The sequence below is a fragment of the Caloenas nicobarica genome, chromosome 10 (assembly GCF_036013445.1).
Source record: "Caloenas nicobarica isolate bCalNic1 chromosome 10, bCalNic1.hap1, whole genome shotgun sequence".
NCBI lineage: Eukaryota > Metazoa > Chordata > Aves > Columbiformes > Columbidae > Caloenas > Caloenas nicobarica.
This window is the reverse complement of record NC_088254.1, coordinates 21,836,995-21,863,185: the sequence shown is the minus strand read 5'-3', so window position 1 is coordinate 21,863,185 and position 26,191 is coordinate 21,836,995. Positions and strand designations below refer to the sequence as shown.

Sequence of the window (26,191 nt, the reverse complement as noted above, 5' to 3'; positions counted from 1 at the left end):
TTTCCATGTGTTTGTCTGCTTAAAAACAGTTGGGTGAAAAAAAGAAATTCCTGAAGGTCAGATAAAAAAAAAAAATACAAGTCCACAGTCTGATGGACCCAAAGGATCAGCAGCTCCTTTAGAGACATAACTGTTTCCTTAAATGCTTATTGTGTAAATATTTAAGCTACTTTATAAAATTTTTACAATGTACTTAGGAAGCATAAATCTCCCCATCAGAGCACGGCAGGCCATCGCAGCGGCGCACGCTTAGATGGTTTTAAGAACACAAACAGGGACATTTCCAATGCTAATGCTGGACCCAAGGGGCCCCTAAGGTCACAATCCTACGGAAATAATTACTAAGCTGATCCTGTTCATTCACCCCAAAACAGAGCACGGTTATGTGCAACAAGTTATTGCAATAAGCGTAACTCCAGTGTCACTAGGTTTGGGGTTTTTTTTTAAATCTGCTTACAGTTACTGCATAGTGGACAGCATTATGGATAGAAGTCCTGAGATTTTTCCCTTTGAAATGCAGAAGCAGATTTAATGTCATACAGGCAAAAATTATGTAAGTCCAAAAAAAATTGACTAATACATATCCAAGATTTTTTTTTCTTTTTTTTTTTTCCGAAGGCCATGTGGCAGGTTTGTAACAACACCTAATTCCTTACAGCCGACTTCTGCATCCCTCACCAAACCAAACCAGTGCCAAACATCCACCACAGCCACTCTCGCAGGTGCTGTATGGAGAGATGCACTTCTCAGGGGTGAATATTTCCTTGCATTAGAGAGAGAGAGAAAAAAAAAAAAAAGTGCTGACTGCCACATCTGTATTCAGGGTGGTTTCCATATGGAAAGCTATGCAGCTTTACAAGATCTGCTTGTACACGGTGTTTCCCAGCTCGAATTCTTCAAATGCATGCATATCTTCCTAATGCAGGAAATAACACGTTAAGCAATTTTTCCCCAGAACAGCCTCTTTACTGTAATTTAGGTGTGTTTGAGGCAACGACAACAACAAATGGAAACGAGGAACTGGAAGTTTATTCACTTTGCAAAGCACAGCTTTCTGTTGTATACGATGAAGTGCAAAGAAAGTCCGGAAAAAACTTGGATGGGAGTTCAAACGCCAATGTTTTGAAGATGAAAGCGCGCTCTTCGATTAGATGTTTGAATAAAGTTTTCTCGTACTAAATCGTTTAAACATTTTCACATTCCTCGCATTTCTAGAAGCACCGTTGACTTTTATTTATTTTCATAACCCAGTGCCCTCAGCAAGCCATTACGGCTATTTGAGGCAATCTATTTGCTAAAGGGAAAGTTCTTGCAGGACACTAAAACTCCATGACGAGCAAGGTAGACTGACTCTTATTCTCCAAACCATGCTTATTCTCCAATCACCATCATATTTTCCTCTTTCCTACAAATCAATTATTCCACACCGCACACCTGGGGACTGCCAGGTTCTGCTCCAAATATTGACCAGAAGTTCCAAGTAACTCAACTGACTTCACCATGGTTGTATTTAGACAGCTGTTAACTCGGAGCAGAAATTGGCCTGGGCATTCAAATTGTCTTTTTTAGAAACGCTCAGGCCATTCCAGTGTGCTGTCAGTGGTGAAGTCAGCCTTACTCATCCAAACACAGCGTACGGCTCTGCCATCAACACCATGAAACAGCTCCAAGGAGTCTAAAATTTGTGTACAACTCCTTCTAATGATGCATCTGATGGAAAGGTCCAGCCACAGATATTTTGGCCATCCCCTGCTTCCCAGCAATAGCATCTCACCCAGGTCACACTTGCAGATGGACAGTGATGCTGAAGAAGCCAGTGCCCTGATGCCACTGTGACGTGAGATACTGGGAAAGCTTTCAAATGCCAATGTGACTTTGCAGCCACGCTCAGACCTGGGATGTCTCATTCATCGAGGTGCCGTCTAAAGTCCTTGAGGTTCTTGGGAAGGTACAACTCTCGCAGCCATGAAGCACAATTCTCAACTCCTGCGATGCAATGAAGCTCTAACCTGCCCTCCCGCAGCCTATGCTACAAAGCTTAAAGGACTGAGTTACTATAGAGAAAACCAGAATAAATGGAGATAAGCTTGCCACAAGTCAATTCAAAGTCGAAACACTAAAAACGTTTTTATTGCAGGACAACGCAGCAGTAGCAGAGGAATAACTTCTTTTAAGGTAGAGCTTGAAAAACATAATGCAGTTTCTAAAGACGGAAGGCAAATGAGCTAAGTCACCCAGTGTGCTGTTACCAGCCCTTACATTCTTCCTTCCTTGTAAATCCACCATTAAAGAAAAAAAAAAAAACAAAAAAACACACAACAACCCAGACCCAAGGGGACATTAGTCTTCATAAATCCCGAGTCCTGCTTGATGCTCAGCGTACCCTGATGGTCTCATCCCCGCTGAACCTCTCCCCACGAGCTCGCAGGGCTGTTTAGTTTGCACATCCCAGTATAAAACTCCGTATTTATTTTGGCACTATTCATTCAGAAGGCCCTAAAACCCAAATAAAGTCCATTCTCCTTTCTGTGTATCTCCAGCTATTGACACCGCTCATGACCAATTTGCAAAACCAAACAAGCGCGTGTTGTGTAATGGAGCTGGAAAAACAATCAGGAAGGGGCTGGAGATTTGCTCGCAGGTTCCCGCGGGGAAGGCTGGAAGGGGCGGCAGCCCAGGAAAAGATTACAACAAATTAAACTTTTACTCTGATAACAACAGGTGCTATTTTCTGCCCATGACATCATGCTCCCAACCGCTATTAAACAATGGAGATGGTCCAGCGCTTGTTGAAGTTGAGGAGAACCTTGCTGTTTGTTTCAGTGGCCAGCGCGGTACATTTCCCTCTTTTAAAAATAGATTCTTTTTTTTTATTTCACATTCCTCACAACCACCCAAACCCCCTCCGCTGGCTCAGCTGACACGAGGATAAATCACAGCATCCCGGGTCCGTGTGAGCAAGCCCAGACTTTCACCGCTGCACTCCCCAGCACCAAATGATGAGACATAAGCACTTTCGGGGCACAACTCCTCTGACTTTCAGACTTCTCCCTTACGGAGAGGACAAATTGTGTCCTAAAAGTGGCTTTTTCTCCCTGTTGACTGCAGTTAAGTATCTAGAAAAACAGCTCAGACGTGGACATTTGTATTAACCTGAGATGAAGTGTGAGGATTTCTACCCAGACAGCATCAAAATGACCCTAAAAATTATCAGCTCCTTAACTACACATAAAAGCAACATCTCACTAAGGTAATTCAAATCTTATGGGTAATGTGTCATCATCATAGGTTACTCTGGATGTGAAATCAAGCTGGAAACTGGACTGTGAATGTAAATACATTAGTGGATCCTTCTACCTGCAGACACAAAACTGATGTGCAACGCGGCATCTAGCTGCACCTGCGTAACTAAAGCACGTCCTCAAAATTCAGTATTTTTCAGTACTGCTAAAAACAAAGCACACTCCCATGCCTTGAAGAAGGTAAATGAGATACCCTGACGGTCTCTTACAGCTACAACCTGCATGCTCCAGCTCTGCAAAAATCGAAGTGGCCAATGTAAGATTAAACGGACTATTTAGAGGAACTGCGGGCTGAAAAAGCGCAATGCTGTGGTGTGCAGGAGATGGTAAAGCTACAACTCATATCCACGCATCCCCCGTCTCAGAATCCATTGATAATAAGAGCTGCTGTTAAATTCTCTTGCAGCTTGAAGGACCCTGTGATGGCCAAACCCATGCTGAGCAGAGACCCACCCCAGCCATGAAAGGGGCTCTGCATCCGCAGAAAAAGGGTTTCCTCTTGCGTGCAATGTAAAAGGCAGAACGTCAACTCTTTTTCAGCCTTGTTGCTAAGAAAGGCATCTATTACACACATCTTATGCACATCTCGTTCTGCTCTTGTTCACAGCACAGAGACGTGGTAGAGGACGGGGCGAGCAGTGCCCAGCCCCACACGCCCACCCCGGCCAAACTCACCTGGTTTCAGGTTTCCTTACAACCCCCGAAACATAAATATGTTTCTAATTCCGCTGGTGAAGTTGAGCCAAGTTTCTGGCAGGGCTGCGTTTGGGATTGAAACAAGGGGAAAAAAAACCCACAGCGGTTTTGACCCAAACCCAAGATCTCCCCCTTCGAACTTGGCAGTTCCCACCGCCTTTTATTTGGTCTCAAAACTCAGGGCTCAAACATCCCCCTTTGGGAAGGGGTGGGATTTTCAGAGCCCTGCGAGACACCCAGCTCACGTTGGACGTCTCGACGGACGTGCGCTGGGACAGACAGAGCTTCTCCAGTGCAAAGAGGTGGCAATTACAGCTTTTAATGCAGCGGAAACCCCAAAATGACGGGAGCCCGTTCGTAAGCCCTTGCTGCAAATCCCATCTGTGCCCAGAGACAACAGCAGTCAGAGGCTGCACACAAATATAGCTGCAGGCATCTTTCCGACTGCTGCTAAGTCAAGTTTAAAAGCAGGATGTTTGGCTGAGCAGCTCTTCCCTCAAATAAACACCCATAACCTTACTCAAAACAGAGAGGCACCGCTCTGGGAGCACTCGAACCGCCTTATTTCCAAAAAACCCAGCCGCGATTTTTCCCCCTCTCGCTGCAGGACACCGCTGGGCTGGACGGTACCTCGGGAAGGGAGCGATGGCCAGAGCACTCCACGGGGCATGCAGGCATCCCGGCACACAGAGGCAAGAGTTCTTCTCCTCATCCTTTTTGCAGAGAGCTGCTAGGTTGGGCTTAGCCAGAAAAAGTCACATTCCTGAAGCTCTGAAATGTTGAATTGTTGAGAATTTCTCCCTGCTTCATCACAGCAGGGGAAAATAATTTAAGGTATCAAGATGACTTATCTATCAAGTCTGGGAGTGCATTTGTGTTTAAAGCTCACTGTTGCCTTTTTAGCATCCATTCAAGTCAACCTGGAGACCACAAAATTCTCCACTCTCAGAAGCGGCACTGGAGGAGACCCGGCCCATCCCTGTACCCTCAGTTACGACGGGATAAAGATAAAACGCTTTGGAAAACCATTGCTGCTGCCTGCACGTTACACTATACTCCAGCTTATTTACAAGACACAAGCATTAAGTGCAACTTCAAAGGAGAAATAAGTAATAAAAGCTCCAAGATAAGCCCATGCTCTTTCCTTCAGGTCAATACACTCACCCCAGCGCTGGAGAAAGGCTCTTTCCCTCTGGCAGGGCAATAAACCACCACCACTCCCGGCTGCAGCTCCCTTTGCCATCTGCAGGGCTCGACCGAAGGGCACGGCCTTGGGCGGCCATCGGAGACCCCCGCCTAGGTGGGGAGCCCAAGCCAAGTCACTAATCCTGATGTTGGTTTTAGCTACAGCCCCCCGTTTTCCAGTTTGTGCTGCCTGCACCAGCTGGGCACTGCAGGGCGGTCATGAGGCGTTTTGGCATGTAATGAAGCAGAGAGGTGTGAGTTGTTAATGCTTTAACCAATTTCGCTTGCAATTAAATCCTCAACTTGCTTGCTTGCCTGCCTCGGAAGCATCCTCTGAATGCCTAAGACCTTCCTGGGTGTTTGAACAGGGTGGAAAACACGGCTTGAAAGCCCAGTGGAGGGTTCCCATGCTCAACGCGCCACAAGCTTTCAAACCCAGGGATCTGCACCGAGCCAGCCTGACCCGCAGAAAAGCCTCAGAAATAAAGCAGCACCATGTCTTAACAAACCTCTAATTAAAACAAGCTTGTGCTGCGATGGCTGGGGGCGGCAGAGCCAAGGCAGCGAGCTGGAAAGCCGTACGGCACATCCCGCATCCCGGTCCTCCATCCGCACCGCATGCACGGGCACCCAGGCAATGCTCCGACGTGGGACGGCTCAGGAGCCAGCCCAAAACCTCGGGAGTAAAAATACCGTGCGTTTCAAAGGGGAGAAAAACCAAGCATTTTGGAGGGTGAGGGAGAAGCAGGGGCTGAGCCGCGGTGCCAGCCGGGCCCTCGCCCGGCCCCTGCGCGCAGCTTGCTCCTGCCTCCGAGGGGAAACTGGCTTTGCGAGCCAGCTGTTCCTCATTGTGTGCCTGCATGGGGGCAGGAGAGCCTGCAGGGAAGGGGAGAGGAAAAAGGAGGGGCGAGAGTATGGGGATTAAAATAATATTGCGTACAAATCTTAATGAGAGGGAGAAAAGGGGGAAAGCGAGGAGAACCCAAGGTTTTCTGCAAGGCAGTGATGGAGCGGCGGCGATTTGAGCCGCGGCTGATCCAGGATTATCTTCTGGCTCTCAGAAATGTTCTGGTGTTGGCTAGTTTGTCCTCGTTTAAACCCTGATTGATCAGATCGCGTACATCCAGCCAGGGCAGCCCCTTCAGCCCCAAAGCATCACCGGGAATGAAGCCTCTGCATTTAATGTGGACAACGCACTCTCGGCTCACCTGAACCTCCATCGGTTTTGTGTTGGGCTCTGAAAGCAACTCTCCTCAGCAGCCCAAGACTTTGTGAGCTGACAGCCCTTCCATTAGCACCCTTTTATTTTTTTTTTTGGCTGCTGCTTATGCTTTTTAAAACTAACAATTAAAATTTGCAGCACATTGAGATGTGCACGCATTTGTCAGACCGGATGGGAAAAGGCTTCCAGCCCCACAGGGAAAACCTGGATGGGGACAGATCTGATACAGACACGCAAAACGCTAGACAGGTCCTCGCATTTTGGCTTTCGAGATTAAATCATTCTTTGAAAAAACAGATTTTGAGCCAAGAATTGGTGAGCCCTGCAATATTATTTTTACTGTTCACCTTTTTTTAAATAGCTATGGTCCAACTGCACCTCTTGCAATTGGCTTCTCACTGCAAAGATCTCAGTCAAATTTTATGGGACCAACTGTCTCTAAATCTCCAAACACCAGACAGGTCACCCGTGGGCTCCTTTCATCCGCAGCCAAAGCAAAGGGGAAGGGGCAGGGAGGGAACAACATTTATCAATCATGGAGACCAAACCCAAGGTGGCTGTAGCCACCCAAATCCCCGAGAGGAGGTGAGCCCGGCAGCTACGGTGAGCACTGCAGCAAAATGAGGCGCTGGTGACCCTCCAAAACGCCAAAATGCTCTTTCCTGCAGGTTTTAGCGGAGTCATTATCTGACGCTTCCCCACGAAGCAGCGGAGCTTCACGGACAGCGGAGCTCAGATTATAAAACACCAAATGCAAGCAGCCTTTGAAGCGAAGCCCTTCAAAGACAGACACGTACCAAATCCACTGAGTTTTTTTTTTTTTTTTTAACACAAACAAATTCAGCATGGCAAGAGCAAAACTAATTTGCAAAGATCTTTAAAGTTAAAAGTCTCAAATGACCGACCCTTTCAAGCACAGCTGAATTCAATCCAGTTCTAAAGGTCCATATTAATGATTCAACATGGAAAAGACCACAGACATTTCAAAATATGTGGCCGTAATTACCTGGAAATAAAAAAACAACTCTAATTTTCTCATTTCGGCGGCAAAGAAGCTGCCCAGAGCACTCCCATTCTAGAACTAGTGATGCGCCAGTGACTTTTTTTTTAAAAAAAACCATACTTTTGCTGACATTTCCCTTTCATTAAAATAGCTTAACAATGGGGGGAAGAGCAACTCACCATGCACATAGGATCTTTACCTTACTTTGTACTCGCAAAGGCATTTCCTTGCTCTCCTCTGGGGTGGAAGTTTCCACAGTCACACGCGAGTGGCTTTAGCAGAGCGTCCCACTGCCTCCCAGGAACTGGTTTGCTCGTTTTTTCCAGGAGACAGACGTAAATCTTTCGAGACTGGGTATCAATCAGCTCGGCTAAGAGAAGATGTGCTGCCAACGGGGTGCAAAGAGCTGTCCCCCTCCATGCTCATGCCAACCACCATCCCCAACGCTGGGCACAGAGGTGGCAGACGGGTGGCATGGACGCCCAGCCGCCTCCAGCACAGACTAGCCCTCTGTGCAAGCATTGAAATAAAACCCAGAGCAAATGGAAAAGCCAGATGGATTCTCACAATGGGAACTTCCCGCTATATTTAAAAGACAGGTCAAATCAGAAAAGGGCTTGTTCTGGGGTCTGGTCCTCCAAACGAGCCGCCACCTGGCTCACTGGGAAACAACTCTGGGGTTTGGTGAGGCCAGCATGACCCCAACATGGGCACGGGCTTGGAAGGAAAAGCACATAGTGTATCACCAGCTCATCGAGGGACATAAAATAGCTCGGGAGTCTCCTCTTGCCCACCCCGCAGAACCACACGACACCGATGGCTTTGGCTGAACCAGGAGGACAGGGATTGAATGACGCAGTAGGAGCCAGACCGGTCCCCTTCTGTGATGGGGATGCAGAATCAGAGCAGCTCAGTGGATTGGTGCCCCCAAACTGCTTCACGCTGCCCTGCAGCAAATGTCACCTCCCCAGAGGCCACGGCTCGGCGCTGGCAGGTATCAGTGATGGCCAGCCCACCACCAGGATCTGATGGGCTCATTCATACCACGTGAGTCCATCACCATGGATGGTTATAGACCACAGGAGGTCAACGAGCTGTAATTCGGACAGACAGACCTATTCACTCCCTTGAGTGTGGTGTTTCCCCAGGCTCCCCGCAGGAAAACTGAACAAAAAGGGCAGAAAACACAACACAGACACATCTGCGGCATCAATGCCAAAGCCCCAGGTAAGGCTTTTGCCAAACGCTGTTGAGCTACTCAACACGCGGCACCGAACAGCACCCGGCGCTCTCTGCAGCAGCCCTGCACGGCCACGGCCACCCCAGCCCAGCCCTTCCCCTTGAGCTGGACCCGGCGAGCAGAACAAATGCGCCGTGAATGCAACACCCATCCAGTGTCCTCACCCACGGAAACCCAGCAGAAACCCACCCGAGACAGAGGAGAAAGCCCCCAACCAGGTTTTTGCAAACTCTGGAGCTAGCTAGAGCTGTCACCCTTGCCCAACTCAGGCCCCAACCATAAAACAAGCTCCACAATAGTGTTATTTATTTTTTTTAAGTCACAAATTATTTCCAGCAGCAGGAGGGTGGAAGGATGCAGCGTGCTGGACCCTGCTCACCGGCACCGAGCCAGTCTCATAAATGGTTGGCAGCCAGCAGAGCAACAAACCCATTTCTATTGAAATGAGCTTGTTACTACTAATTTTTACTGGCTTCCCGGTTGATTCATAAAGTTTTGTTGGGCTTTTTTTGTTCTGTTGGGTTTTTTTGCAGATCTCAGAAAGTAATTCCTGAGACACTTGGGGATAAACAAGCCCTGGCCTCCTCACGAAGGGCTGCTCCTGCACCCAGGCATCCACATCCCCCTCAGAACTGGAACATCTTGTTCTCAAGACTTCATAAAATCTTATTAGAAAGAGTCCTCTGGTTTTGAACAGGCCAAAATCAAAACCTCATGACTTCAGTTTTACCATTATCAGCCCCATGGCAGAAATAGCTGGAGACTTCAATGGCAGCTGCAGACACAATTTATAGGGACGGTTTGGGTCTGAGACATTAAACTCCCAGTTTCTCTATCTGCTCTCTCTCCACAGCTGGATGCACCAAGTTGCACTAGACAAACCCAACCAGATCTAATCTTGGAGCCCGAGCTTTTTATAACTACCAGCAACTACCAGCTGTGAGACTCTGCACAGCTTTGCCCATTGATGTTGGCTCAGTGCCTGCATGGACATGACCTCCTCTTTTTGGATGGGCAAAGACAGCCAAAGCAATATTCCCTGCGAACGCTGAGGGCCACAACAGTTTTTACTCCATCAAAAACCCCAAATCGGAGTGTACAACGCAACACAGACCCATTTAACGGCTCCTGGACATGAGCTGAGGGCAGCATCAGGCAAGTCAAGCCCAGGAGGAGGATGCCGTGGGTACCAGCACCATCTCCCCCAGCATCACTTATCTCTGTGTGATATTTCAAAATGTCTTTAACACTTCAGTGCAGCACTTCCCATATGCTTTGCTTATTGCTTAGACTTAGCGTAAAGACCTTTCCCAACACATTTGTTTCCCTCTTTTAAGTGTTGGACCCTAAAGAACCCTGCAGAACCCAGCACAAAGCAATTACTCAGGGTAATTCCACAGTTCTCTTTTTGCAAAAAGCTGTGTTATGCTACGACTTCTCTGGATTTTAAGAAGAAGAAGAGGGAAAAGAAAAATAGGAATTCCCAGCCACCAGTGTCCATGTTTGCCTTCCCTGCGGAGGCAGGGATGCTCCGAGACCCCACAGCCTTTCCGTGGGGGGAGATGAATCAACCGCCTCATTCTTCCAAGTGGACAAACTCACATTTTGCTGGCACGGGGTCTCACAAACAGACCGTTGTCTGAGCACAGCACCAGGCACTCACCCCTAGAATAGGCCATGCTTTGTAACAGCCAAAAGGAAAAGAAGAAAAAAAAAAAAAAGAGGAAATAAAGGAAAGAAAAGCGAACAGCATGTCCATCCCTCTGGGATCCTCTGGAGACGGGTGGAATAAACCTACAGACAACACGACACTATCATCGCCCATCAAACAGACACCCAAGCGCTACACCTCTGTGCAGGTATCTATGTTTGGGGGGTTTTTTGGTTTTTGTTTTGTTTTGTTTTTCCCCAAATCCTTCAGTTACTGCCGTTTTTTTCTTTACTAAATAGACAACAGTGGTTTGCATCACTATGTGTGAAAACATAGAGCAGCTGGCATTTTTTTAGAAGTCTTTAACATTCTTTGGCTCCTAGAATGGAAAAATCTTAGCAAATGAGACCTTAATAAATGGAAAGAGCTGAAAAATAGCCTTTCTGCTGGTGCACTTCGCTCCTGCTAATGGAATATGTAGATAAAACCGACACAGTTGTGTCTGAGACCCTTCCGCAGCGCAAGTAACACTGCCCAGGTACCCACGGCGTGGTCCTCCTTGCATCAGGAGATGCTCCTGCAGTGGGATGGAGCTTCCAAATCCTTCTCCAGCCCCTAAACCAGCCAAGGGAAGAGCGGCCTGGTCCTCCCAAGCTGATAAAGAGCACTTAGGAGGACGAACATCTCCAAACCCATCAAACCCGAAGGTAGGCGGAGGAAGGGGAAGGCAGCAACCAGCACAGCTCTTTGAAGCCCAGGCAGGGAGATGGCCAAGCTGCAATGGGTCCAGTTGAGCATCAGTGTCCAGCTGGGACAGCAAGTGTGACATGACGGCGCTTGCACGAACTGCGTTCGGGGAGGGGAGGAGGGTTTTGGTCTGGGGTTTGCTCTGGGAACCGCACTTGGAGCAGGATGGGGAGGGCTGGGGATGCTGCAGGGCAGGACCACGTGGGCTCCGCCACAAGGGGCTCTTGAACCATCAGGAAAGGCCTCCAGCTCCCCCAGGAACAGAAAACTGCTGCGAAGAACAAAACAAATTCTCTACTGATCCCTCTCTCTTGCACTGTTGGGAATTTGACTTTTTGGCAGGTTTTGTGCACGGGCTTTTATAACCTGAAATGGAAAATGCTGAGAGCACAGAGGAGCATTGCAGCCCGTCTGTTCCCAGCCAGAGTCCGCATCCCCGCGGAGAGGCAGGAACAGGTTTTATTGTATGAGGGAATTCAGGTCTGGTCAGAGCTAATTCACCATCACCACTCACTGTGCATCCTGGACACAACAGTGGATGGATGTGGCTCAGCACCAGCCACGGTTCAGCCTCCCTGTGCTGCCACCCAACACGAGACATCCCTGCACCCCAAAAAATGGGCTCAACCCCCATGCCCTGGGCATTGAAACAACCACACAGCACCAGCACAAGCTGCTTGCCTTGAAACGGCTGAAAAAAGGCTGATTAAGGAGATGTTCCACCAGGAACAGGGCCTTGGTTTTAATTGCATCTATATCCTCTGATGCTGCTGGTATTTTCCCATAAGCAGAGCCCGGGATGACGAACCAAAGCGACGCTCAGCTTTTCACCGAAGGAAAAGCATCTCCAGGAACGGGGCAGCGCGGCAGCAACGTGCTGCAGCGCTTCACCACTGGAGACCATTTAATCCCTGCTCCAACCCCTGGAGCTGCAAAGGCCGCTACAAGTCAGTGTTTAGCAACTCTGGAGGAGGTCGGCCAAGACAGGCGTTTCCATGTGAAATGTTATAGAAGAAGGGAAAAAACAAACAAACATGAATTCAACAGTTCTCAGCATCTGAAGCCCAGACTCCGGTGCTGGGGGTGCATTGCACAACTTCTCATCAACCTCCCCTCTCCGAGCACTCAGCCCCCATAATGATGCTTTTTTCCAGGCTAAACACCCACTTTTGGGGGGAAATCAGCCAAGAGAAAGGTGTAAAACAGGAGGGAGAGGGAGTGCAGCTCGCTGCTGGGACAAGCGCCATCCAAAACCAATGGCCCATGAGCAAAGTGGGACCTCGAGGAGCCGATGTCCCTCCTCACCCTCGATCGCCACCAAAGTCCTTGATCCCCGCACGAGTTGGGGAGGCGGCACGTTCCTTTCCTCCCTCCCGGAGCCCCCGGCACGGCAGGACAGACGGACGCGAATCCCAGCAGCCACAGCCTAATCCCCTCCGATCCCCGGCACTTTGGAAGGACAAAGAGCCGAGTCTCCTTTGCCAGTAAATCGAACCTGCGGTTCCAGCGGCTCGAGGCACTTCAAAGCCGGCAGCAGCCCGGCCAGCAGCAGTAAAGGGATGTACTTTTCAGCTGTCGAGCAGCAAAGTAAAATCCACACAAATAAGCAGTGTTCCAGAAAACCAGGTTTAACCATCAGCAGCTCCAAATGACAGGGGATGTTTTTCCTGAAGGTTTTTTTTTTCCCTTCCCCCTCCTTTCCAGTTTGTGTTAGAGTACTTTTTTTTTTTTTTTCTTTCTTACTAAAACACATCTTGGGCTTCCACACCGCACAGCCCTTTTGGGTCTGAGCATCCTCCAAGAGCTAAAATGCTGAGTTAGGTATTGGAGTCCAGGAAAGGAGGTGCCTTTGATGAATAGCAAATCTACAGACTTCAATCGTTCCTGTGAGCGCCACAGATTTAATAAGTTATTTCCGTGGAAAACCTTCGTAACTCAGTTATGAATCAAGCCTATAAACACCTCTCAGTCATCAAAGTGCCACAAAAAAAATCCGTTACTGTAACTGTGAATACAAGCCTCTCTCTACAGGTCCCTGTGAGAAGCCAAAATTCCTCCTTCAAAACATTCACCATTTTCAAAGGTCATAAATACACTATGTCCAGTATTCAGCAAATCCATTTAAAAAGCAAAACACAGGCACAGAGAAAAAGTAAAGTTCAAACAAAGACGTACCATCAGATACGCGCTGTTTAAAAGACACAACCAGCGTTACATCAAAAGAACTTTTACTACCTAGAAAGCCATATCCAACTCCTAATAGGGTGCAAGAATGTAATGTTTTGGCTACAAAGATTAAACTAATTTACTTTTAAGTAACTTGCTTACTTCCCGATGTTTCTTTTTTTTTTTTTTTTTTAAGTGTGATGCTTAGGTACTTGGAGAAGTGAGGGGTGTGATTATTCTGTGATTCGAGGCCAAACATCATAACTACTCAATGAACCACAGACAAAACCATATTTTATCTGGGTGTTGTACTTACTCCAAGAACTTGTAGGCTGAAAACATCCCAAGTAGCTGTGAAAAGCCATCCCAGTTCCAGGTAAGGAAGGGAGAAAAAGAGCAACTCTCCCTCCTTCTCTGCAGAAATGTACTGAGAAATTCAGTGTATTTTCTTCCCAAATAACATCTGTGGTGCCTTCGTTTCAGGGCATCGTCCTGCCCGGCTCCGCCACAGCAAGTTCTCCTTTGGAGCCGTGGATCTGTGCGTACGCACGCACAAACGCGGAGGTGTCATCTGCAAAGCAGCTTTAATCCCCGCATTAGGCACAGGGCCAAATATTGACAGGAGCAACCTTCTTCCACCCCTTGTGCAAGAGGCAGCCTGTGTTACTCCAGATGGATGGTCCTAAGGCTCCGGCAGCCACTTTTGCTTTTTTTCCCCCCCTCTCTTTCTTCTGGACTAAGGACAGCTCTGATTGTCTGCGCTTCTCTAAGTGCTGGAGGGTTGAAGCAGTAGGATCAGCCATCGTAATAATCAGAGAGGAAAGATGTTCTTGCACGTGAAGTGAGGGATGGCAACGGGGGAGACTTCAGCTCGATTCACAGCTCTTGCCACGGCCACCCCATCTACCCTGGAGAAGTCACTGACTCCTCGCAGGGAAGAACACATGGGAAGAAGGGATTCCACCACCGCTTCATCAGTTCAGATGAAGAACATCACCACAGTCGTCTCAACTAAAGATGCTCCTCAGGGCAGGCAGGTCCTTGGGACACAGCAGCCCCAGTCAAACACACGATGCTATGGGAGCTCCTTCCCATCCTCCCTGCTCAGAACCACCAACGCACCGGGGAACACTGTTGCTCTTGCAAAGCATTTGTATGACTAATAACAAAGGGACATCTCTCCATCTCCCAGTCCAGAAGATACCTTCCCTCCTGGAAGACCGTATTTTGGGAGGCTGGCAGTGATGCTCTCTTGCTGTGCAGGTGCAAAAGCCTCAAAACAATCTTTATTTCCCTCCTCGGGAGATCTTCAGCACAAACCATCTCATCTCCCATCTCGAGCAAACTCCCCAGTGGTCCTTCACCAAGTTAACTCTCCCTCCCCACGTTACTAAACGGGCTCAGCTCTGAATTAGGCTCGTTGTGGGAGCTCATACCTTGTAGGATATTTTTATGAACAGGTGTTGCTTGCCTTAGAAACTCTTCTACAGCTGCACGGCCACTGCCGAAATGTCACCCTCCTTCTGGAGGCCCGTGCTCTGCACGGATGGGGTCACCGGCACCTCTCCTGCTTCTCCAAAGGGGACGCTGGGTACAGGTGGCAACACAAAGTTGTACTGTCACCCAAGCGTGGTTATCCGCAAGCTCTTCAAGAGCAAGCTCCTGCAGATGATGGCCCAATGTGAGCTGCCCTGCAGGGTTTTAATGGAGAAAAAACCGCATGCACAGAATACCTTCCCCAGCCTTGAGCTAAGATGCTTTTTCTTCAGTTGGTAAGTGAGGGGTGTATTTGTTCAGTCTCAATGCTCAGGACAACATCTTTAGCTGCATATTATCTACTCAAGTGATGTATTCTCTGCTGGGTTACATTGCTCCTGGAGGAAGCATTAACACCAACAGGCTTTGGACATGAGGAACCCACCCGGCTGCAGAATCAATGATGGTTTCCCTTTTTCCTTCTGCTCCAAAGAAAAAAATGTTTGAACCCCAGGAGCTGCTACCTGAGCCACCCACTGTGGCAAGCACAAACATAATGCAAAAAAACCCTGGCGGATTTATCATCAACCCAGAAAGACATTTGCTGTAGAACAAAAGAGCACACCTGTGTCTCCCTGAAAGGGACAAGCGCTAAAAGCCCAGGGCCATTGTCTCCCACCTTCCCTTTCGGGGATTAATTCTGTGATTCACCCCGTAGTTTGCAAAGCTGCCTTTGATGTCAACCCCAGGCAGAACCAGAAACTGCAATCGAGCAAACCCAAAGCAAAGGCAGGTTATTCTTTGGACGTTCTCCCAACTGTTGGGAAGGCTGCTGCTGTGTGGTCACGCTCTCCGACGGGGATTCCAGCATTCACGGCCGTCTATGGCCACGTGGGAAAAACCTTCGCACCGAGCAAAGAATCCCTCCCTGAAGTACACTGGAAAATAGATGCACTTTATTTCCCATTGGCAAACTGAAACTGTGGAGGAAAACTGTTTAATATAAAAACATCTGACAAAGTTCCTCCAGGATGTATTTTTTTGCATCAAAGAAGTAGCTCTTGGCAACCAGCTCACTCCTCCATCTAGAAAAGTTTTTAGCCAAACCATGATTGTTATAGACTGTGCAGAGTAAGACACGCCAGTGAACTTAAAGTTAAATATGAAAGAAAAAGGAAAGCAGAACCATTACTGGCCCAAATAAACATCTGTCTGTGATTAAACTGGATGCACAGATATGCTCTGGCTTTTTTTTTTTTAATGGATTTATGTTTTTGCAATAGGATGGGGGGAAGAAAGGATGAAAAGCCTCCACGGTGCTGCTGGTCAGACCCATCCTGCAGCCCCAGCGCTGCCACCCCGACCCGGCGCCATGGTGGGACCCCCACGCCGAGACACACCGAAGCCAGAGGAGATCACCAGAAAGTTGCAAAACCAACATTTCACCACCAGAAGAAATTGCCACTCTATTAATGAGAAAAATATCTTTTTTTTTTTCCTATTAACAGGTAATTTCACAATCTCTCCCCCAGTCTGGAAAGAGCAATGTTTGCCCAGTTTCCACACATATCCGCTTTACATATTTATAGGCTTTTTTTTTTTCCTACTCCTAACACACAGGATCTTCATAAACTTCCCTGTTAGCATAAATCCTTGCAGTGTTATTTCTAGGGGGAGAGGAAGAGATGTTCACTTTCTCCATTCAGTGGGTTTTAAAATATGCTTCCTGAAGTTCATCCTAAATATTGCTGGAAGCAGAAATAACCCTCCGGCTCTCGCTTTGGAGCCGTAGCATTGCTTCAGCTGGGCTGAATCATCAGCTGGGATGGACAGACACGCTCCCACCTTCCTCCTCCCTTCAGGGTACGGGGATCCTCCTCCTCAAATCCAACACCCCCAGACCCACACCATTGCCCTGCAAGCAACTTCTCCACTTTCCCAGGCCTCGGAAAAAAATCTGAAATAATTTAAATAAGCTCCAGTCCATTCAGTCTCTTTGTTTCTCCTGTCTCTGTTAATTCACAATTATGCTCCACCAACTTTAGAGGGGCTAACACAGAATAAATCACTGAGCAAAGCTCATCTCTACATGGAGCCCATCACCCTGTAGGCTTCAGCGCAGCTGCTTGGAGCAGACCCACACGTGTGTGGCCACTTTCGGGCACAGGTCCCCACCGCTCCGGAGAGGAACTGGTCACCCCTCCAACAGACCACTGACTCACAACTCCTTCTTTCGGATGCACATACCCAGCCAGAAATGAGTTCACCAGAGCTGAAACTCTTGAACTAGCACACGGGAAGTGCATTGATTCAAAAGTCTTAAAAAAAAAAAAAAAAAGTAGTATTCTTGGAAGAATCTACAGCAGCATCTCTTCTGGCCTCCTGCAAAGGCTCTCGCTGCTGGTTCAAACCCCACTGCTGTTCCCACTCCCCTCCCGCCCTTCTCCCATTCCCAGCTCTCACTTCTCCCCTGGTAACACTTATTTCTCCTCCTCTCTCTGGTCAGGTGCATCACCCAGCACCAAACCATCCTCGTTTCTCCTGCGCCCACCCAGGGCTGAGCATCCCCCGACTCGGAGCACCGTGGCAGGGGATCGGGTGCAGGACGCGGTTCTCCGGCACTGTGCAGAACTAAAGGGAGGTGGGTTGGACACTGACACCCGGGCTCGGCAAGAAGCCCGTTCCCTCTGAAAAATCCCGCCACACACAGGGCTCGAGCCTCGTGGGCCACGTCGGTTCACAAAGGCATTTCCATATGAACAATAAAACTTTCCGTGCAAACACCGGTATGACTCCTGATTAAGCACGGAGTAATGAGCAGGCATGTAGGGACACATGAGACAGGCTCTAGTGATGAGTGGCTCATTTTGAGGAAAAATAGCTATCGTAAGAGCTTGGCACTGACTGCCGCAGACATCGTCTTCAAGTATCTTCGGAGAGGACATTCAGCAAGTGTGGGACCTCTGCACCGCAACTGGGGACTTTGCTGCGAGGCGGCAGTGAGTTGCACCCATCACTGCTCCTACAGCTAATTACTCCTCCTTATTTATTATTCCTTAAAGAAAAAAAATGCCCAAACCTTTCTGCACTCTCTAGAGGACAGACAAGTTGCTTCAGACCTGCAGTGGCCACAAGCAATGGCCAAGTCAGCAGGGAGACCTGCGGGAGGCTCCCAAGCAGCACCACCACCTTTGGATCTCCTACTGGAGTTCAACTCTTCTCCCTCCTTAGGACCTCCAGAACTCAATCCCATCACTAACGAGAACACTGGCTGCTACTCGTAGAAATTCATGGGGCTTTTTTAGCCAGAAAGACAAACAGACGCATCACGTTGTGCAAGGGGAGCGCTGAGGAGCGCGGTTATTTCATGGTCTTCAAGAGAAGGTCCTTCCCAGGGAAGGCGAGGGATAGCCCTGTGCGATTTAGGAGAAGGGAATTCGAGAGCCCGTGGCCCACAACATCTGCTCCAGCACGTCCCCACCGTACCGAACCAGTTCCCGCAGCGCAGCCCTCTACACGCCTGGCAAGTCTAACGGGTACGGCAGCTTCTTGGCCTGTGCTGGAGGAGCCAAGTCTGAGGGGAAGGGAGAAAAAAAAAAAAATCACTACAAATGTTCCACCAATTATGAGTCACGAGGCTGAGCTTTTGTTTCTGCCTTGCTAGATTTTGCCCTTTCCCTGGTATTTCCCCAGCTCCGGCCAGGGGAGCCGCGGGGACACCGACGGCGGCCAAGGCTCCGCCGGCACCCGGGGACGGGCGCAGCCCCAGCCAGGGGAACCACCAACTCCCAAAGCAGCAGGTTTTCCTCACCTCTGCTCCCCAGACACACACGGCTGCAGAGATAAATCTAATGAGGAGAAGATGGAGCCTTTCTTCATGCTCCTGCAAACCCAAGCGTGACACCGCTTGAGCTCAGAAGATGGGAACTTCAGGACTGAACATCTCCAAGAGCCTTTTCCCACCAACCCATACCTTCCCAAGCCTTTGTACCTCACTGAGAACCAGAAGCATCCCCGACCCAAGGGAAATGCTGTGGCTGGACACAGATCCTTGGACAGAAGACTTCATGTCATGACCCAAACGCTCTGAACCTCGGAAGAAGGGGACTCGGGGGTCTCACCCATCGATCCAGCTCATGACACAGAAGGTCACATCTGCACTGCTGCTCACAACTGGTGCTTCCAGTTCGCATTGACTGTTATTCTGAATTTTATAGCAAGCCTATTCATTCATTGAAGACTTATTCCTGTTTTTAAGAACAGTATTATAGCCATGAAAAGGTCTACTTCAAAACGAAAGGTTGTGGGGTTTTGTTCTTTTGTTTGTTTTAAACTTACATATATGACAGAGATGATCTTTTGACTTCATGCTAAAACTTCCTGTTTAAAAGTTCATCAAGCAAACGAGTAACAGTAGAAGAATGGTTCTCTTTGTTATCCAAAATTGAATTTTGTGGTTTTAGTAGGAAAAGCCTTTTTGATGATCAAAGCTGAAGGAATAAATAGTCGTGGCTTGATGCTAGATCCAAAATGTACTTATTTTTGGAACGGGAGTTAAATGCACGAGAAAAGGCAGGGAAGACCACGTGCTTTGTATATCATTTATACAGGTCTACATTTCAAGCAGACCTATTAAATAAGTTGAAATGCAGAATAAACAAACTGAAATATGGCAGATAGACTAGAATCTAAGTGGCTTTTTTCCCTTTACTTCCCTGTGATGACAAGTATGGGTTAACTTCAGTAAAGCTCTTATCCTCTTTCAGCAATCATGAGCACTGGGGAAAAATAAATCACATAGCCCCAGACTCTTATTAAAAGTTACACCATTGGAAACTACACAGGGGGAGAGGAGGTATCTGATTTCAGTGCAATCTCAGTCACATGTTATCATTATATTGTTCAAGTAAAAGTTCAAGTCGCACTTCTCTTCCAGAAAATCCACCAGATGTGCCATAAAGGACTTTGCTGTGAGAGAAGCTAAAACATTACATCCTCAGGAACCCCGGTTTTCAAACTCGGCTGCTATAATTAATGGCAATTATCAAGTTACAATAAAAGCCATGGGCATGGGGAGCTTTACGGACGCGTATCCAGCCCGAGGAATGCTTGTTAGGAATTGCCAGCACATATTTATTATAGCACAGCCCCTAACAACCCAGCTCCTGGCTATCAACCGTCCCCTGCTACGGACACTCGGCAGCACAACAAGAGCAAGGCGGGCTGGATTTGGCAATGAGGCGGCAAAAACAACCCGTGGCAGGAGAACCTGAAAGGAGAAGGGAAAAATCCCAGGGAGAAATGCACCATCACGCCACAACACTGCGGTGCTGGGCTGTTTAAAGGCTCTTTAAAGCGCTGCGGAGTCAGGATGGGCTTGAACATCCCAAGGAGGTCGGGGGTCTCAACAAACTGGCCACAAAGTCTTGCAGGTGGAGAATGAGAAGACAAAAGCCGCGGCTAACGGAGCAGTACCTGAGGGTCCCTTCCACCACCACCAACTTGCAGCATCCCCGAGAGGGAGCAGCAAACCCCGTCCATGTGCTCAGCGACCCAGCAACTCGGCACCGAGGTCCCCAAGTCCCACCCCACCACAACAAGGCACATGGGACCTCACCAGGATGAAGGTTTATCTATGTTCGTCATCTCTCTGGCCATTAACTAGGTAATTTCTCACACAGAAATTAAACCTGGTCCTGTAGACGGGTCCCTCCTGCTCCTCACGCAGTCAGCCCCGGGTGGGACACCCAAGAGGGAAGATGTGCCACCATCACCACAGCCAAAGCCCAACGCCATCAAATGGAGCCCCCAACACTCCCCCTTCTTACAGGTAAAACCACCCCAGGCCTCACAGAGAACCATTAAATGAATGAAAGGTTGCAGGGGCGGGGCAGAGCAAAAACCAGGACCTAATTAAGCCGAGCTTTGTTCAGGAGCTTCAATGGCATTGTAGCTGGGAGCTCTGCTCATGAAAGCCGGGTTTGCACTGCAGGGCCAGGACCCAACAGGTAACACAAGCTGGACGGACTCAGCAAGAACCACCACAAAGCAGCATCATTTGAAACAGCCTCATCGCTCCTGCCATGAAAAGGGTGACTGTGTAAAGCCCAGCCCCATGCCAGCCCATGAGCCCCGGGCTCCAGCCAGACCTAGACGGCTTCTACAGGGGACAAGCGTGGCCCTGTGGCCACCTCCCAAATGTCCCCACTTGTCCCAGCACGGTCATCCCACTAACAGCATCTTATCACAACATGTGGAGCGCAGACACCTCTGAACAATCCACTCAAGTAGCTGCTCTTTCTTTTTTCCTCTCTTCACACCAAGAACATAAATGAAGAGCAGCACCACAAGCCCCCGTCTCCTCCTGCATCCCGCCCCAGCCACGGCACAGACCACACGTGCAGGAAGGTGCAAACATCTGCCAACCTGAGAAGTCTCCGGGCGTGATGTTGGGCGAATTTGTAGCCTCTGTTTCAGTGTAAGACAACGTGGAATCTGATAGATCTGGAAATAAAAAAGAAAAAGTACCTTTAGTCCTCCTGCCTTTGCAAGTGCTACATGAGCACCCGTGGCTCTTAAGCTTCCCATCATCTCCCCGAGAGAAACCCCCCACACCGGTCCAGAAAGCAGCGATTAACTTTGTACCTCTACCATGCAACTGCAAAGGCTGAATTGCTTCGACCACAAAAATAACTGCAGTTGAGTCGATCAAACAAGTAGGAACTTGGTGCTTACTGGATAAAGTTACATTAAGCCTCTAAACAATTCATAGTTACTATACTTAATTATCACCATTAAAATTCTTGAAGCTGTTTATTCTTGCTTCCTTCCTTCCTTCCTCTTTGCTGAAGCGAAGGAAACTTTGTTTTAACAAGTTAAGAGTCTTTGTTATTCTCTCTTGCTTACACCCCTCTAATTAAGTGCTCAACTGTTTGCTCACAGATTAACTATTATTTTTCCAATCAAACAAGCCAGTGAAGCAAATTTCAATTCCTGGCTGTTGTTTTAATAAAGTCACGTGTCGCTCACTATCATCTCTCCCTGCAGCACAAGCAGTTTCTAAAAGGAATTAACTTGGAACGGGGACCATGGGGAGGGACAATTTTTTTTTCTTCACCATACCTAACAAAAAAGAAAAAAAAAAAAAGGAAAAAAAACCATGCCCAGAAAGGACAGCCAGGATGCAGCAATGCCAATTCAAGACATCTCCAAGCCAACGTGCATCACACAGGACCAGGGTCCCAGGCTGCCCTGTGCCAGGCTCTCCAGCAGCCTCTACTTCATGCCCAGCCTACACTCCCAAGCCACTTTTGCCAGCCTTTTTTAAAAAAAGCTTTCCTAATTCACCAGGAAAAGTGAAATGCCATTCAGAAATTACACAGCGCTGAGTTTCAAAGAGTTTACGTCTCATTTTAATAAGCAGAGGAAGGGTAACAGCCGCTTCCTCCGCTGCACTGCGCAGCCTGGGCTGTATGGAAATGGGACCCGGGAGCTCCCAGTCCCCTCCCGCTCCGTCATCCCGCAGGTTATACACACAGACAAAACATGACGTCTGGTAATCTTTCATTACACCTTCATTAAAAATAGCGCTTCATATTATTTTGGAAAATATGCATGTATCTACATCGTAATTTGGTATGATAAACTGACATCCATTTACTTCTTAAAACCTGTCAGCTGATGGTTGCTCAGAAATAACGAGCAGCCATAAAATCCTGACTTGCTGGCTTTTGCCTGATGTGCCATGTTGGGATGTCTCAGAAGCAGCATCAGGACCGCACCACGCAAGAGAGCTGCCGGGAGATCAAGAGAGACAAAACACATACCCAGTGGCTTTTGCTCATCATTAGGAGACAGCCGAGAGTAGGGAGGTGGTGGAGACTCTGCAAAAACAAAACTTTATGTTAGTGCTGTGTTCGGTTTATCAATGAAACCCTCGGCTTTCCTCTTTCAGGGTGGGAACTCTCGCAAGGTTATAAACACCCGGTGGAAGAAAACCCACTTGGGAGCAACTCGAGACCAGGAGTTTTCCAAATCTGTGAAGAATGGTGGTTCCACCTTGACCTTTCAAAGTGGGCTTTACTGCCAAAACTGCTGCAGTTCTCCCCTACAGCCCCACCCCGAATCCCTGCCTGGGCACCCGTGACCCAAACCACACAAAATGGCATGTTCCTCCCAAAGAGCGATGTTTCCATCATCTGCGTTGGGAGACGACCCTCCACCCATGGCTCAAGCACACACTTGGACTTAACAAGAGCCTCCCAAACACGTGACAAGGACTGAAAAAGGGTGCCAGGTGATGAAAAGACACTTTTCCTGGGACATGAAGACACGGGCCAGGCTGGCTCCAGCCAACAAGCCACCAAAGTGACTTGGGTCCATCCCAGCGAAGCCCTCGGCACACGAGCAGAGGCTCCTGTGATCCCACTCAACCCAACCTCGATCCCGCAAAGCTCCCGCTCAGCTTTAAGCGGCAGCATATCAGCAGCCATGCACCTAAAGCTAACCAAGCTCTTAGAAGTGCCTTGCTGGTCACCTAACTGGCACTTGCTCTGCTTGAAAGAGTCAAGAGCATGTGAAATGCTGACAAAGATCTCCCATCATCTTCATGCACTGGTTAGAGGGGTTTTTTTCCTTCTGAATTATAGCAGTGACGTGCTTCTTGAATTATATCTTGCTAAGACTGAAGTATGTGCAGCTCTGTCATGGCAGCAGCACTGAGCAGACAGTGACTTCTGTAAGAAATTGTCCTGAGAAGCCAACGGCATCACGTTGACCTCAGACTACCAAAACAAAGGTGTGCTCCTCTGCTCACACACAGACTCGAAGGCAAAGCACTCAGCTCAGCAACTGCAGCTCAGCTCCCATTAGTTCATGAAAAACAACTTCAGCATCCCCTGTGTGATGGCTCTGGGGTGGCCTGTGGTCATTTATTGCTGCTGAGAAAAGGTTCCTCATCTCCCCTAAGAAAACGCTCCTCATCTCCCCTAACTGAGCAAGCTGCCCAGCAGCAAGATGCTCTTTTCGCAAGCCGCCTACCAGTCTCAAAAAATAATGGTGGAGACATCCCAGTGCGGATGTAACGGCCCAACCTGTGCCACGCACGGCGGGCTGGTCCCACGCTAGAGCCAGACCTGCCGCCACAGGGACTTCTTCAACACACCGAGGTGCTTTCACACCACCCAGCTACGCCACCCCACAGTGAAGTGGGTGACAAACACCGACACGGATGGTCTCTGAAGGGAGCCACACAAATATTTGTGGAAAGGGGCATCAAGGCCTTTCCTGGGCTCCTGCCACCGTCCCCAGCGCCCGTTTGGAGCGGGTAGGGCCTGGCACCGTCACCCACTATCAAAATGATAAGGAGCCACCCGATAAGAGCTCTGCTCTCCACTACTCCCTGCACAGGGCTTGCGGCCACACACCCCTGGGAAAACAACTACGGCTGCAGGAAAGCAACTAGGAAACTTTGCCCGTTTCTGAAATAAATGCACAGTTCCTACAAACGCACATCTACTCCAACTGAAACAAAAAAAAAAGCTGCTTCCAGCCTCTAGCGATCTTTGGGGGAAGCACGCCCAGCATCGAAGTTTCTTTCAAAGAAGTGATGCAAAGCGAGGCAGGATCCCGGATTGCAAAATAAACTTTAAAAAAAAAAAAAAAAAAAAATCGAAGTTCTTGCCAAGAAAGGGACCGTCAGCAGGAGGTGGGTGTCCTCCAGGATCCCTCTGCCCACAATAAAAAGAGAGAAAGAGAGAGAAACGCATGAGCTGCAGCTCGCCCCGGTTCCACGCGTGGCCGGCGTTCCCCCGTGGCCGGGACATCCCCCGCCCCTCCCGGCGGGGCCCTGCGGCTTTAAGCGGCGGCGGTAATTGCCCGGCTCCCCGGCCGCTCCGATAAACAGCGAGCCAGGCTGGCGCCAGCAGTATGCAAACTGCATATTATCGCCCCTTCTGCACCTAAATAGCAGGGGGACCTCCGCGGGAAGGGGAAAAGAAAAAAAAAAAAAAAAGGCTTTTTAAGCACAACTGAGAACGGCTCTTGGCTGGGGGCGGGGGGGGATGCCGGCCCCGGGGGGAGACCCCGGGCCAGGCACATCCCGGCCGGGCGTCCCCGCCGCTGCCACAGAGAGTCCAAATAAAAAAAGCCCCAAACCCCCAAATCGGGGCGGGGGGAAAGACACCGATACCGAGCTCTCCCCCACCCGGCCCGCTCCTCACCTGGCCCACAGAGGCGGCTGAAGTGGTAGGGGTTGCAGCAGACGGTGGGTCCGTCGGCGACGCCGAAGCTCTGGCACTCGCAGAGGGGCTTCAGCTCGGCGGGGTGCTGCAGGTCGGGCCAGCGGAAGAGTTTGCCCAGCAGCAGGTGGGGGGGAGCCGCCTGGCCCCCCAGGCGCAGCTCGGTGCGGGCCACCAGCACGCAGCCGCCGGGCATGCCCCCGCGGGACTCCACCGCCTCCAGCAGACTGTCCAGCGAGCGCTCCTTCAGCCGCTTCAGCAGCGAGTAGGTGACGGCCTTCAGCTCCTGCTCCAGCAGCAGCAGCCGCGACCGCGCCTCCCGGCCCCGCCGCTCCGGGGAGCCGCCGTCGGTCGCCTCGTCGGGGCTGGCGGGGGCGGCCCCGCCGGCAGCGTGGGGCTGGGGGCCGCCAGGCTCCCGCTCCTTGAAGAGGCAGCAGGTCACCGTGCGGCTGTCTCTCTCCTCCGCCCGCCGCGGGCTCGTCCCCTCGGCGCCCTCCCTCCGCGGCGGGGTGCGGAGCCGGGCCCCGCGCCGCTCCGCCATGGGGTCCCCGCGGGGCGCCGCCGCCCCGCCGCGCCGCTCCTCCGCCTCCCGGAGCAAACTGCGCGCTACCGCGCGGATCTCCGCCGAGGGGTTTTTCTCCGGGGTTTTGCAGCTGCCGGTGGCTCCGAGGTCGTGACCGCTCCTGGTGCTCCCATCTCCGCCGTCTCTGTCCGGAATGACGCGGCTCCTCCAAAGTCGCCGCACCAGCCCTGAGCGTTTGGACCTGAACATACGACACGCGGGCGGCCGGGGGTCGCGTCGCTCTCCGCCGCCACCTCCCCCCCGCTCCCCGCCGCCCCTCCTCCGCGGGGGCTCCTCGCTCCGCCGCCGGCTTTATCTCATCTCAGACCCGCCGCCCTCGCAGGCTGCCCGGAGCGCCCGGCGCGGCGGTTTGTCTCCCCGCGGCCCTGCCCAGCGAATCGGGGCCGCAGCATGGGGGAAGGCGGCGGGGCGGGAGCGCGGTGCGGGCATAGACGGCGCCGCGGGGGCTGAGCCGACGCCCGCGGCCGTGCGGGACCGCTCCCGTGGCGGCGCTGGGGCTCGGGCGCGCCGCGCCGTGCCCTACATCGGCTGCCAACGCGGAGCCAGGCGGGGAGCGGCGGGGGAGCGGGACGGGGAGAGCCCGGGGCAGCGCTCCGGCTCCACCATACGACGGGGAGCGCGGGGTGGGGGGGGGGGGAAAGGAGGATGGTGCGGAGCTGCCGCCGCCAGGCGCGGGGAACTG

The 26,191-nt window shown here is 50.2% G+C and overlaps 1 protein-coding gene across 1 annotated transcript in view; it reads right to left on the bottom strand.

The window, feature by feature from the left end:
- The window catches only part of SMAD6 (SMAD family member 6), a 41,914-nt gene extending 15,950 nt beyond the window's left edge, over nucleotides 1-25,964 (bottom strand). Inside the window, exons 1-3 of the mRNA XM_065641571.1 lie at nucleotides 24,909-25,964; nucleotides 22,515-22,571; nucleotides 21,115-21,192 (exon numbers count right to left, since the gene is read on the bottom strand). Coding sequence (XP_065497643.1) covers nucleotides 21,115-21,192; nucleotides 22,515-22,571; nucleotides 24,909-25,698 — 925 coding nt within the window. The 5' untranslated portion in view covers nucleotides 25,699-25,964. The remainder of the gene's footprint in view (nucleotides 1-21,114; nucleotides 21,193-22,514; nucleotides 22,572-24,908) is intronic.
- Nucleotides 25,965-26,191: the final 227 nt, after the last annotated feature.